At 33.8% G+C, this 13,664-nt stretch overlaps 1 protein-coding gene across 4 annotated transcripts; it reads left to right on the plus strand.

Moving 5' to 3' along the window:
* Positions 1 to 6,463: 6,463 nt before the first annotated feature.
* LOC111006434 (transcriptional regulator ATRX) lies at positions 6,464 to 12,610 on the plus strand. Of its 4 annotated transcripts, none has more exons than XM_088122751.1 (6): positions 6,464 to 6,648; positions 6,783 to 6,877; positions 7,698 to 7,818; positions 7,908 to 8,338; positions 10,390 to 10,735; positions 11,289 to 12,610. In XM_088122751.1, the coding sequence occupies exons 2-6, from the start codon at positions 6,828 to 6,830 to the stop codon at positions 12,357 to 12,359; spliced, it is 2,019 nt and encodes a 672-aa protein (XP_087978877.1). In that variant the 5' UTR covers positions 6,464 to 6,648; positions 6,783 to 6,827; the 3' UTR covers positions 12,360 to 12,610. The 4 variants fall into 4 exon arrangements, with proteins under 4 accessions (XP_087978877.1, XP_022134072.1, XP_087978878.1 ...); XM_022278380.2 differs by having other exon boundaries at positions 6,465 to 6,648; positions 6,783 to 6,862; XM_088122752.1 differs by lacking the exon at positions 6,464 to 6,648 and having other exon boundaries at positions 6,667 to 6,877.
* Positions 12,611 to 13,664: the final 1,054 nt, after the last annotated feature.

The following is a 13,664-nucleotide window of genomic DNA, read 5'->3' on the forward strand; positions in this document are numbered from 1 at the left end:
TAATAAAATTAAACCAAAAACTCTTCAATAATTTTTTTTTTATCATAATTTGAAATATTTGATTTAAAACATATCATGAAGTTTTAGGCCATTCATATCATAAACAAAACTTTAGAAAAAAAAAATACACATGAACATAATATTGATAACAAGATTTCTTTTTTATTATGAACAATTTTAAATATTTCTGATGAGTTTTGATTGATTTTATATATTTTTTCATACCTATCTCGATTAACACGACATAACTACAAAGAGATTTATTGAACATTCATCATCTTTTAGTTGGAATACATACTTTAATGAGAACTATGCTAGATTGACCTAATAAAATTATATTAAAATTGATATATCAATATAAATTGCTCTAAAAATTTGTCAAACATAAATTTAATAATTTATAACAAACAAAAAATATTATTATCAATAGTAAAATGTAAAAAAAATTCAGAACCGTTAATGACTTAAAATGTTTATCTTAGTTTCTAAATTTGAAAAAAAAAACCTAATTTGTTATTATTGTTATTTTATATCTAATATCCACTTACCTAATATTTTATTCAACCAGCTCGGAAACATTATAATGAAATATATGAGTTAATTAGTCTAGTTTTATTTAGTTACTTAATTTATTAATTTTAATGGACTAATTTGTCCATTATATATATTTTCTGATTTAGTTGCAATTTTCTAGAAAGAGACAAAATTTATTGGTGAACACTCGTCTTCATGGTGAAAGAGAAAAATACATATATTTTCATGAATTTCTCTCTCTCGTAAATAAAATATATTGGTGGTAGCAAAAGATAGTCAATATTTAAGAGTTTTTTTTTTTGCATAATAGGAGAAAGTTTAAGTTAAAATACAAATTCAAGAGTGAATATAGAACAGATATAAAAATTCCGAGATGAAAATGGGGATCAAAATAGAATAACAGAAAATTTTGAGGACCAAAATCAAATTACAGGATAGAATCTGAAAAATCATAACTAACTTGTCGTCGCGGGACTATAATCAATGCCACGACCGAAAATCTCGCCGGCGGGGATTGCATTTCCGCCGGAAATTGGGCCCTACCATATCCCGTTGACCAGGTCAAAGACTGAGGACTTGTATAAGTAGGCATCCCGTTCAGTTTTCTTCACCACTTCTCCCGCTCTTCTCAGTGCTCGGTGACCATGGCGGGGGAACGATTTCTTTTCTTCTTTCTGGTAAACTTCTTCTCCGCTGGTTTGTTTTTTTGGTGGCTTATTCTTCCTTTTTCTTCGCGTTTCTCTGCTGCGTAAGACGCAATCTCATTCGCATTTCGTTTTCTTCTTCTGTTTCTTGTGCAGCAAGTATTGGAGATCGAGAAATTTCTGCGAGAGTCTGGAGTTCGATTGCCGAAGGATGATAGATATGGCTAGGGTTTTTCGGAGACGGAGATTCGCGTAAGGCTTGAAGGCGAATTCCCGTCTCCATTGGATATCAGAGAGTTACGAGCATTGAACGAAGCAGAGGATAGGGCCGACTCATGACGATAAACTCCATGGCTACCATCATTCCCTAACAGTAATGCATTCCTCGCGAGGTCGATCTCCACAACGTCATTCGCTTTTTTTTGGCTCGAAATCCATAAATGTTGCCGAGCATTGCGTATAACGTTTGTTTTTTTTCACAGCTTTTAACGCTTCTTCGACAATCTCGGGCGAGTTCAGAGGTAGAAGTTGAGTATTGAACTCAGACACAGAGTGAGATGGTCGGAGTCGGATTGAGCAGCCCTTGTGGGAGGGGAATGTAGGTGTCTAATGGTAATTGGTTTGGTCGACCCGTCATTACGGCACTAAGCCCCATAATACACGATTCGAAGGATTTTACCATTTTATTCTAGCCATGGAGGAAATCGAATCAAAGAGCACTCGGTGACTATGGCGGCGGTGAGGCAATAACTCATTGTCTTCTTCTTTTTTTTTTTCTCTCTGTTTTGTTCTGTTTTACAGCCATTACTGTTTTTGACGGTGTATGTAGGTTGGGATAAGGGAAATTTTGTAAGAGTCGAGTTGGGCGCCGAAGGGAAATTCTCTAATTAGATCAGTAGAGTAGAGTTGAGTGCCATGGATGCATCGTTTTCTGACTATCTCCTACTGATCAAGACATACCAACTCTTAATTTCTATAAAACTCGCTAGAGAAGATGACTGACAGGTATTCTCCACTTGTTGTAGTCTCTTTTTTTTTTTCCTTCATTTTCTCTTCTATTTATTTTTTGGTTCAAACAGTAAATGTTGCAGCTAACTTTACAAGCCCGTTTGTCCAATTTGAACAAGGGAATGTACTAATTATTTTGGGTATAGACATTGACTTAATCGGCCTTTGTTTTTATTTAGGCCTAGGATATGGATATATTAGTTCTGGCATCAGCAGTATATAAACATATCTTTTTAGACTTATGAGTATGTAAGAGATTCGAAGCAGTATTTCATAATTTATTTTGTGACTCAATGACTGCTACCTCTTTAATTTTTCATGTTTATGCTTAATTTTTAGTTTAAAGGAGGAATTTGACTGAAACAAGATGTAGTAGAATGGGTTCTCAGGGTATCTTTGCAAAGCTGGTTTGGTTTATATGTTGCTTTTCATTATTAAGTTTCATCTTGCTGTCCTTTATATGGTGCTTTTCTTGTCTGCTTTTAGCACTTGGCATTTCTTCTTTGCTTAAGGACAGATCCATTCCTTCAATGCTTTTAGGTGTCGGGAATCTCTTTATAGGATACTTGTCCAAAGTGTGACCCGTTAGTCTAGCCCTAAGTCAGTGGCTGTTGCTCACTCGACACAATTGTACAAGGTCACCCATCAGGAGTGAACAAGAATTGGGGATAGGATGATGTTCAACTTTAATCCAATATGTGGACCACTCTGGTAGTTGGCTTGGGTTCTGGAAAGCAACTTTGGTAGTGATTTACTTCCAAGAGGATTCAGTGGTTACTTGCCTCTTCACCGGATAAGTAAGAGCTATTATTTATTTTCAGTGCTAGTATGCAAGATTTGTTAATACTTACGATGCTTATTGGAAATGGTAGAGATTGTTTGGTAATATACTTACAATGTTTCTTATTGGAAATTGTAGAGATTTGTTAATACTCTGGCTGGTAGTTGGCTTCAGTTCTGAGCTCATAAGGCAGAGGATGCTACGGTTTTGCAAGAGTATGACTATGGCTATGGTGAGTTCTTCATATTGTACCCTTTTATCTTTGTCTTGCCGTGATAATTGTTGGATTTATTTTTCTTACGAGCCCTAGATAATTGCCCTTAAAAGGTTAAACAAAAATGTTACCCATTAGGAAGCTCTTCACGATCTAATCTACTAGAGTCAATGTTTTGTAAGATTTTAAAACTGAAAATAATTTGATTTGATATTCAACATTATCTAGGTTGGCAATCACTTTGGATGGTTCTAAAAAGAAAGACTTCTAACCTAACAGACTAATTCGACATCCAGTTTTGACCTAAAATCAAGGTAAATTAGTCCATTCGAACCCAAATGTAAATGAACTAACGTCCTAGACCCAAATATAAAAATGACTATTTATATTCATTTGATTTTATGAGGACATATATTATATTAGGTCACATATATTATATGAGAGAGAGTGCAAAATAGGAGAGTTTTTTTTTCTAAATAATTTTTTAGTACAATAAATGTGAGGAGGAGGGATTTGAACATCCGATCGAAAAAAAGTAAGCTGTCTTAATCACTAAGTTAAGTTCATGTTGACAATATAGGAGTATTAATTATATAGATCTAAACAATGAAAGCAACATGTACTCTTAAGATGCCATATCATCGGGGCATTTGGAAAAATAAAATAGAAAGGGTATAAAAATAATACAATTTCTTATAACTTAAAAAGTTTGTAATAGATTTAGTTTGTATACTTAAAAAATATTCTCAAAAAGATTTTAATACACCCTTCAACTAATAGGCTCTTACACTGTATGTGTTGAATCAGAAGAGTTAACAAAGGCTAGATAAATACAAATTTAAAGTTTTGAAATTTTTTTTAAATACAGGGACAAAATAGTCACAAGTTAAACTTGTAATATAACCCAATAATAACTATTTCATTCCCATTTGCAATTGTGTTGAATTATAGGGGTTTTTTTTTCTTTCTATTTTTCATTTCTAAAAATTGAGAAGTATCCTGGATTTTTTCTTCATTTATTTCAAGAATCTCATCATGAATTAAATCCTAAAAGAATTTCACCCAAAAAAATATGTATAAATAAGAGAGAATATCCTGAACAAAATCCTATGTGCTTTTTTAGTTGATAAAAGAATAAACAAGTCATTTTCTGCCACTATTTCATGTGTCAAATGTTAGCCAATTACCATTATTCAATGGACAGTACCATTTAATTATAAACAAAGAATGCAATCCAAGAAATAATAATTTAACTGATTTTTTTAGTACAATAATTTAACTGATTACTTCAACAGACCTCCAGCAGTTTATAAATATAAATTTGAAAGGAAAAAAAAAACTAAAAACAATAAAAAATTTGATTAGGTCAAAACTACTGATGTGGAGCTTCTTATCGTGAAATTATATTAAAATGTGAAAATGAATGGGTTATTTATTTATAATCTTCCTATATTATGATTTGAGATATTTGGGGTTTTTAATGTTTTTAATTTAAATTTAGTAAAATTTAATCTTCCTATAAGTATAATCGTACTTTTTAAGTGTGTTACATTTTTTTTAAAAACTACGTTACATTCTTAAATTAATAGAAATAGTATATATTTTGAGTACATCATGTTAGGAAAGTGGATTCGAATTCTCAACTAATTATTGGTATAGAAATAACATATTAATACAACAAAAGACCAATAAATCTATTTTGAAATAGTTTGAAAATTTGAAATCAATATAAAGTAGTTTTAGAATACATGTCATCTGAGAGTTTTTTCTAAAAAAATTCTATATTAGTTTTTGAATATTTATGTTTATTTTTATTATTTACATTAATTTCTTTTTTCTAGTCCTGCAACTTGTAAATATTAATGACAAATTTAAAATTAGTTCTTAACTAAAAATTTAGATCAAACTTTTGTTTAGTTCAACATTATAGGGGTAGAAAATTTAATTTTCAACCCGACTATGGGTGTCTTACTAGGGAAGAAAACATAATTAAAACATTAGCACAAGAAAAAAAAAAACTAATACTTTTCTATTTTATTATATTTTTAGTCATAATTGATGTGAAAATGAGAGAGAATATAAATATCTTTTCTATTCCAAGTATATGGTTATCTGTATATTTTAATTGTGCAAGTGTCATTCTCACGTTAGTTGTCTTCTTACGTACGTTATTTTGTTTTCAACAATTTTGCAATTTATAATTCATTTGCATTTGCTTTTCATTCATAATATTTAAATAAAAAAATCCAGTGTCCCAAACGCAAACCCAGCCTTTTGCTTTTGATTTTCTCAGCTTCAACCTTTTTATTATTTTTATTTAAGTCATAATTATTTTATATGCTAAATGTATTGCCTAAATGTTATTGTGTTTCAACAAAAATATCCAAAGATTTTATTATACCAATGTAGGTTCGAGATCGAGAATTTTAGTTTATTAAATATTTCTTTTAAACCATATGCATTTGTTTGTCAATATTATGGGAATTTAGCTTGGTATAATTTTATTTGTTGTCAAAAAGAAAATACCAATGTTGTGTTTTGTATTTCTCATAATTTTGTATTTTTATTTTTTTTGAGTTCAACACGTGAGTTTGAAAATTCGAACATTTGATCTTTTTGTCAGAGCATATATACAGTTGAGTTATGCATAGATTGACACATATTTTTTTAATAGTATATTGAAATAGAAGAAAATAAATAATTTACTGTAATGAAAATCGACAAGATAAAGAATAAAATAAAGACTCTTTAACAAGTAGAAAGAGATCTCTGAAATAATGTAACTTTATTGTATTTTTATCCTTGGAACTTAGGTGGATTAGTCAATTTTAGCCTTTTGCAATTAAACCTCCTTAAAACTAAAATTTAAAATTGAACCAACCAACAAATCATAAAAAATTTAATTAAAAAAACTCAAAATCATGTAAAATAAATCCAATCATAGAAATATTTGAATCTAGCCACAAAATGGAATTGGTAATAAATGGTAAAACTTAGCCCAGAAAAGGAAAGAAAAAAAATGAAGGCGGCTCAAATTAAACTAATTAATTGCATCCAACACCTCTAAAAGTAGTATTAATGCTTATAAGAAAATAGAAAGTTACACGAGGATATTAATTGTATTATTTATTCAAGTATACAATTTAAATGGCACTATATAGGTCCCTTAATTTGATAAAAATGGCGGTCCCTGTAATTTGATAAACATATTGGGGCATAATTAGAAATTGTGAAAACTGTAGCGACTTTACTGCAACGGCATTAATATACTTCAATTGCCAGAGGCCATTGTCTTAATCGAATCGGACCCAAACATTCACGATTGCAGTTGATTTTTTGGTCCCATCTCTGTTCAAATGGTCGTGGAAAAGGAATTTCTCCATCATTCCCACGTCCCTCGCTCTCTTTCTTCCCTTCAGAGTGAAAGTAAAAGTCTCCGTTAGGGTTCATGGAAGCTTCCTTCTGAGGTCAGCATGGGTTTCTTTATCTTCATCTATTCTTCCAATTTCGTCAGAGTCTCTCATTTTGGTTCTGCTCAATTTTCCATTTTTGATGCTGAGTTCATAGTAATTCATCTTATTCTTCTCTTCCATCGACGTAGAAACTGGAAAGTTCGAGGTTGAAGTTGCTTTTATCAATTAAGATAATGGAGAATCCTGATCAGGATCAGCAAGATCCGAGGTACAACTCATCTGGGTATCTTTCATTTTAATCGCTCTCGTGGTTTTGGCTTTGCTTTTCAGTGTCTGAAGTGATCATTACTTTGTGGGTTTTCTTTTAGTGTTTCTCTACGTCTTGGTCTGAGTTTTTATCATTTGAGCTTGTGGAACCCCGTGATAGGCGGATTGGTCTGTAACAAAGTGCATATGGTTTACAAGATTTTATTTACTTGTTTCTATATGATTCTGGAATATGAATTACTTGTTTGCTATCCACCAGAGGTGAGTAATCAAATTTCATACTGTAAAAAATGGAAGGTGCAGGTGTCTGTGCGCAGGAAAAATTTAATGCTTTTGTTTTTGTTTATATTTGCTTAATATCAATAACTTGTCGGTTTATAATGTAGTCACTTATTTTTTATATGCTCCTTTCAGTTCCTTTTACATTTTAACCGAGGACTTCTTTTTGTTTCTTTATGTTTGTTTTCGTAAATGTACCATCTCGTTTCTTTTAGTGATACGATCAAAGACATTTTAGCTCCTTAAGGATGTAAATGGCTTTGTCTCTAAGCTAAAAAGATTATAAGAAATTTTATGGATAGACGAACACACCAGAGAAATGGAACTTAAGGTTTCTATTTTAGATTTAGATCAGATGCATCTTTCTTTAACTGTGCTCGTACTTTGGCAGTACTTTTAATTAGTTAAATGCTGAAGTGCCTGTTATTGAAGTTGAGCATTAAATTAGTTTACATTCTTTAATTGCTCCGTTTTTCATCTCCCTTCCTTGTTGACTCTCTCTCTCTTTTCTCTTACACTTTGGCTTGCGTGTGTTTTAATGATCATTGGCATATCAGGAGTGTACCTGGTGTGGAGGACACCACTGCAATGACTATTGAGTTTCTTCGTGCTCGACTTCTATCGGAAAGATCTGTTTCGAGAAGTGCAAAACAAAGAGCTGATGAACTAGCAAAAAGAGTAAAGTGTTTGGTTTATTTGTTTTGTTGGTTTTCTATGGCTTCTGTCTCATGTGTTTGAGCTGGGAATATTGTTTGTTTACACTACAGGTTGCAGAACTGGAGGAGCAGCTAAAGGTTGTGTCCCTTCAAAGAAAGATGGCTGAAAAGGCAACAGCAGATGTACTTTCCATTCTAGAAGATAATGGCGCTAGTGATATTTCTGAGACACTTGATTCAAACTCTGACCATGAAACACTATGTGAATCAAAAGTTGAGGATGACCCTGCAAGGGCAGATGTGAACTCCAATTCGACACGAAGGAGAAATGTACATGAAGAATATTCAGGTTCTGATATTGATACTTCTCCAGTGCTTGGTGGAAGCCTGTCTTGGAAGGGACGAAATGATTCACCACATACTCATGAAAAGTACAAAAAGATTTCCATAAGAAGTCGAAGCAGTTTTTCATCTATTGGTTCTTCTTCACCAAAACACCGCCTTGGTAGATCATGCCGCCAGATTAAGCGTAGAGATCCAAGGTATGCTCAAGATGCCTACCTTTTGTCCCTTGTTTTTGAAATTCCAGTTGACTTGGTGATAAAATAGCATCTTGGAGTGATATATTCCTAATTACTGACACCAAACTTTTCAAGAAATTTGTCTCACATGTTCCAAATCAAACTAGCTAGGTAACACCAACATGATACATAATCCAAGTTGTTTGATCTGCAACACCAGGAACCAAATTTACTGCTCCAACAATTGAGATTAAATTTAATCGCGAACAAGAAATGGCTACAATCTTGAAACTTCTCCTATTTTCTATAGCTAGGTACTCCCAATAATCATGATGATAGCCACTTGCCAAAGAATCCATCCACCATTAGAATGGAGGATTGATAAGCACTTCTTCAATGTCTCAACAATCTTTACACGAGCCAAACTGACACTAAACTTAAAAAAAAAAATTCTCACATTTCAAAAGAACAGTGACACCTCTTTCATGCATGATTCAAGTTTTTCGATCCCCTCTTGCACAAAACTCAGCACTAGGAATCCAAAATCGTAGATTATCTCTGGATAAAGTCCATGGTGTTACCCCTCCCCAAAGCAGCCAAGGAGGAGGATAAAAACATTTCTTCTTTGGCATTTCAGCTTTCAAATATGAGCAAAAGAGGGAAAACCCCAAGTGTGGGAGTTACAAAAAACATTTGAATGATATATCATGTTAGGCTTAGGCATGACTGAATATAATGAGAATAAAAAAGACAAAGAAACATTTATCCTTTAACCAAAATAATTGATTTCTATAAGTTGTTGGGAAAATTACAAAGTCCACCACCAAACTATTAGGGTAAGACTTTTAGTTGTTCAATCATGCCCTTAAACAATCAAGACTATTATAATGTCACTCCTGGCATTAAATCCATTACTTTTCCATTATATTTATTGAAGTGTTTCTTTTTTTCTGGTAAAAACTAGAAGTGGGGGAAAAAAAGAGAATTATTTCAAGTAAATCTTTGTATTTTTTGTGGTAAAAACTAGGAAGGGATAGAGAATCCCTCGTCTCATCTCGTTTCTCTTATTTTCATGGTGTTCTCTACTCCGCCATCTAACAAATTCTTAGTCTCTCTCTCTTAAGTCAATCCATATAGTTAATCTTAATATGTTCATATGTTGCCCCTTCTACAAGCGGTGGTGTTTAATTCTACAAACCTTCTGAATCTCCTAGCACTTTTCTACAAGTTTTCAATGACTCTTCTTTGTGGTCACCCTTCCAGAAAAAGGAAATCTACTTATCAATGTGACTAAAACTTTTTTCTGGATACTTGGATCAAAGACTCCTTTACAGAGAATGATTTTTTTTCTCTTTTTTGGGAATAATGTGAGAACTTTGACCTCTCTTTGGTGCTATTTGGGGAACAATTTATAACTGTTCCTCTTGTGATCTTTTCTGTTTGGAGTGATTTTTTATATGCTATATTCCTTGGCTGTTGGATAAGGTTGCTTGTGCCTTTTTTTTTTTTTTTTTTTTTGATAACTGAGAGTTGGAGCTTTGCTCCCCTATACCCAGGGGCATCCGTGCTCGCCCCAAGACCCAGACCTGAGAAACATCAAGGGTTTTTGGTATTAAGCTCACCGAAAGGTTCGAACTTGAGACCTCTAAGCCAGTATGACCGATCCTAAGCCTTTGTCAACCGAGCTTCCATTATGGGCCTGCTTGTGCCCTTCTTGTGTATTCTTTATTTGTTAATGGAAGTATTTTCTCCTATCTTAAAAAGGAAATTGAAACTTAAGTTGGATGTTAATATTGACTTGAAAAATATGTAGAATAAAACATGTGTACTAATCAATTCTTCTCAATTATAGTACTTGATGAAATCTACCAATTAAGAAATGCAGTACTTGTTAGTAATTCTATCAGGTGGCTTATCTCATAGGGGCAATAGATGATAGTTGGCTTCTTCTACTATGTCAGAGATCTTTAAAGTGTAGGTCAATCATTTGACACGTGTCAAAGAAAGATTGTAGAGCTTTGAACACCTTTTGAACTTTGTACTTGAAACTAATTATTATTTTTGTATATCAGACCACTAAACAGGGAGCAAGAGCTCAAATCTGAGGCACTCGTGGATAGTGCTCAAGAGATTGCACCATCTACATGTTCAGAAGACTCTCGAAATTGCTGCATAAATGGGCCTAAGATATTGAGGGATGGTCATGATCTTCATGAGGAGACACGCTCAGGTTCTTCACCAGATAATAGTTGTGTAGGAAATAAAGATAAAGATCATGATTTGGATGAGTACGAAAAGGTAAATGATATGGAGAAGGCATTGGAATGTCAAGCACAACTCATTGATCAATATGAAGCAATGGAAAAAGCTCAAAGAGAATGGGAAGAGAAGTTCAGAGAAAATAACAACAGTACTCCCGTATGTTCCATCAGAAACTGATTACTTGTCACAGTTGACTGTTCCTCTCTTTCAATACATCCACGATCTAATTGAGATTCCTATGAAAGTTCTACTTTGATGCTAGGATCATGCATTCTTTGTCATACTGTTCTTTTTCTGTAAACTTATGTAATGCCTCCCCTTTTCTTTTTGAAGCTAAGCTTGAGTTCATTAGCAAACACAAATCTTCACGTTATCATGAAAATAATTTTTAATCATCAGGACAGGAGTATGAATAAATAAATCTGTGGGATTACACAAGGTTTGTTTTCTTTGTTTTTTGTAATAATAAAGCGAACCATCATGTTTTAGATCACCACACCTTGAATGTTTGCACCCAATTACCGGCTTTAAGAGGATTGTGGCCATCCAAAGCATCTTTCTGCTTTACTAGACTGTGAATGTTAGAATATTCTGGAATAGTGGGTGGGGACAATATTTCCTTTTGGTTTTGAGCAAAGTTCATTGTTGTATGCACAGTGGCAGTTTCTTTAATAACTTATTCTTCTCTCTTGGTTCATTGCTTCTGTAGGATTCTTGTGACCCTGGAAACCATTCAGATATCACCGAGGAAAGGGATGAGATCAGGGCACAAGCTCCAAATCTGTCTGGTAATGCTTTCCTTGAAAATGAGGCTAAAGCACAGGTCGCAGTCGATTGCATCCCTAGAGATTCGTACCAAGCTCAAACCAATGGGCTTGGCCCCTCTTTGTGTGCTGATGTAGAAGAGTTGCAGGATCAGAATTCGAATAGCATTTCTACTTCACGGTCCCTTGAAGAATTTACGTTTCCTATGGCTAATGTGAAGCAGTGCCAAGAAAGCCAAGAAAATAGGGAACAAGAACCTTCTTGTACCTCCCAACTCAACTATGGACTCCCTGAGAGGCCATTGTCATCTCATGGTGGTATCAATTTCCATGAGAAAGAACCTCCGTGCAGCAAGAATGATCTATATGCATTGGTGCCACACGAACCGCCTGCGTTAAATGGTGTACTAGAAGCACTTAAACAAGCGAAGCTATCACTAGCAAAGAAAATCAACAAATTACCCTCAGTAGAAGGTGAATCAATTGGTAAATCCATTGGAACTCTTTCTGTTCCAAATGTCGGGGACAGGTTAGAAGTCCCTATCGGATGTGCTGGCCTCTTCAGACTTCCAACTGACTTTGCTGCTGAAGCTTCTAGTCAAGCAAGCTTCCTCAGTTCGAGTTCTCAGTCGAGATCAGCTACTCATTATCCAGGCGAGGGTGGTGCATTATCTGCAAATCCACAAATTTTCCCTAGTCATGAAAGGGAGGATAGATCAAGTTTTTTAAGAGACAATCGCTTACGGAACGGCCGTTACGGATTTCCAACCGACCATTTTCCTGAGAATGGATGGAACAATCCAGGCCAAGGCCAGAGGTATCGTTTTGATCGAAGCTTTGACGCAATTCAACCCTCTCCCCATGTAGTACACCAGTATCCACCACCTCCAGTATCCTCAAGCATACATCCTAACGAAAGTTTGTTAAGACCTTTTCCGAGCCGGAGTATAGAAATGTCTCCAGCCAACCAATATTCATATTATGATGACCAATATAGGCCAAATATGTATAGATAGGTGCATGTAGTTATAAGTATAGACATGTGATATATTCTTCAGGTTCCAGGAGAGCTGTTGTTCTTCTGCAACAATGGACTCGGGTGGTTCTGGAAGAAAATTGGCCTTCAAGAGGAGATTTGACCTTGTATCATACTGTAAGTTTGTAACATTACTATTGTTTTTCCTTTAATTTAAGGTTGTTCTGCTTAGACATGAGGCCATTTTCAACTTCCACGTAAAAAATAAAGTACTGGATGTTTTGAATCCTACACTTGTGTTGGACATTGTTTAAGATTTGTTTTTTCTGGGGTATTAAGGGCCGCACTTCTTGCATAATGCAAATAGTTTAAATGCTCGTGACCTATTCTTTCAAATTCTAGGCAGGCTTCACCCACTCAAAGGCATGAGACAAGGATTTTAAGTTATCATCTAACTTTTTAACTTTGCCATATTTCTCATTTTCCCGCCCTACGTCTAAGTCTCGATAGAAAAGGTTGGAGATAGTGACTTCTTGCTTCCGATTCATTTGTTGGCAGGGGAGTTGTACCCGTTCTACGTCCTTGCCACTAGAACCTCGAGTCATTACCATCACTAGTACAACAGACAAATATACAATTTCTTTTGAGAATAGTTCTAAACAAGCCATTACCATTAGATAACTTCCATGCAAATGAGAAAAAAGTGGCGTCAATCAAAAGTTAAAAACTTTAAACATTCTCATCGTTGCATCTCATAAATTTCTTTTGAGAATATAAACAAAGCACTAATTGAAATTCCAAGATATTTTGGACAATCAATTCGGTATTATGTCATATAATAGGATAACCCAACACGCTTTAAATATCTATTAATTTTCTACCTTGGCAAAGTTTTTTTTTTTTTTTTTTTTTTTTATAGAGCAGGAGGTAGAAGTAAAATATCATTTTTCTAATTGCCTCTCTCTTTCTATTTTTATTTTTTAATCGAAAGAAACAAATCATGTCTCTAACTTCGCTTTCATGAACATATTGCTTATAATGTTGTTGGAAATCTTTGATAAAATTAAATTAAAAATTGTAGTTTTACTGTAGTACAGTTTCTAAATCTATAGTTGTAAAATTCATGGTATGGATTATAGGTTCAAATATCTCAATTATTAATAATTATTATTTTATGATATTGACGTTGTCAACTTGGGGAAGCACTCATTTGTCAACAACTACACATTGTGGATTGGACCCAAATAAAGCTGTTACTTTTCCATCCACCAAAAGAATTATATATATAATTGAATTTTTAGTTATTTTTATTAGTAAAGTAGTCATTGAAGATAAAATAATACAT

This window comes from Momordica charantia (genome assembly GCF_013281855.1).
Source record: "Momordica charantia cultivar OHB3-1 chromosome 4 unlocalized genomic scaffold, Mcharantia_2.0 BLBB01000004.1, whole genome shotgun sequence".
Lineage (NCBI taxonomy): Eukaryota > Viridiplantae > Streptophyta > Magnoliopsida > Cucurbitales > Cucurbitaceae > Momordica > Momordica charantia.

Excerpts from the sequence above, each read along its gene's own strand:
- LOC111006434 (XM_088122751.1), top strand. The coding sequence starts at position 6,828 with ATGGAGAATCCTGATCAGGATCAGCAAGATCCGAGGTACAACTCATCT. Across the intron at positions 6,878-7,697 it reads CCGAGGTACAACTCATCTGG|GAGTGTACCTGGTGTGGAGG; the intron begins GTATCTTTCATT and ends TTGGCATATCAG. Across the intron at positions 7,819-7,907 it reads CTGATGAACTAGCAAAAAGA|GTTGCAGAACTGGAGGAGCA; the intron begins GTAAAGTGTTTG and ends TTTACACTACAG.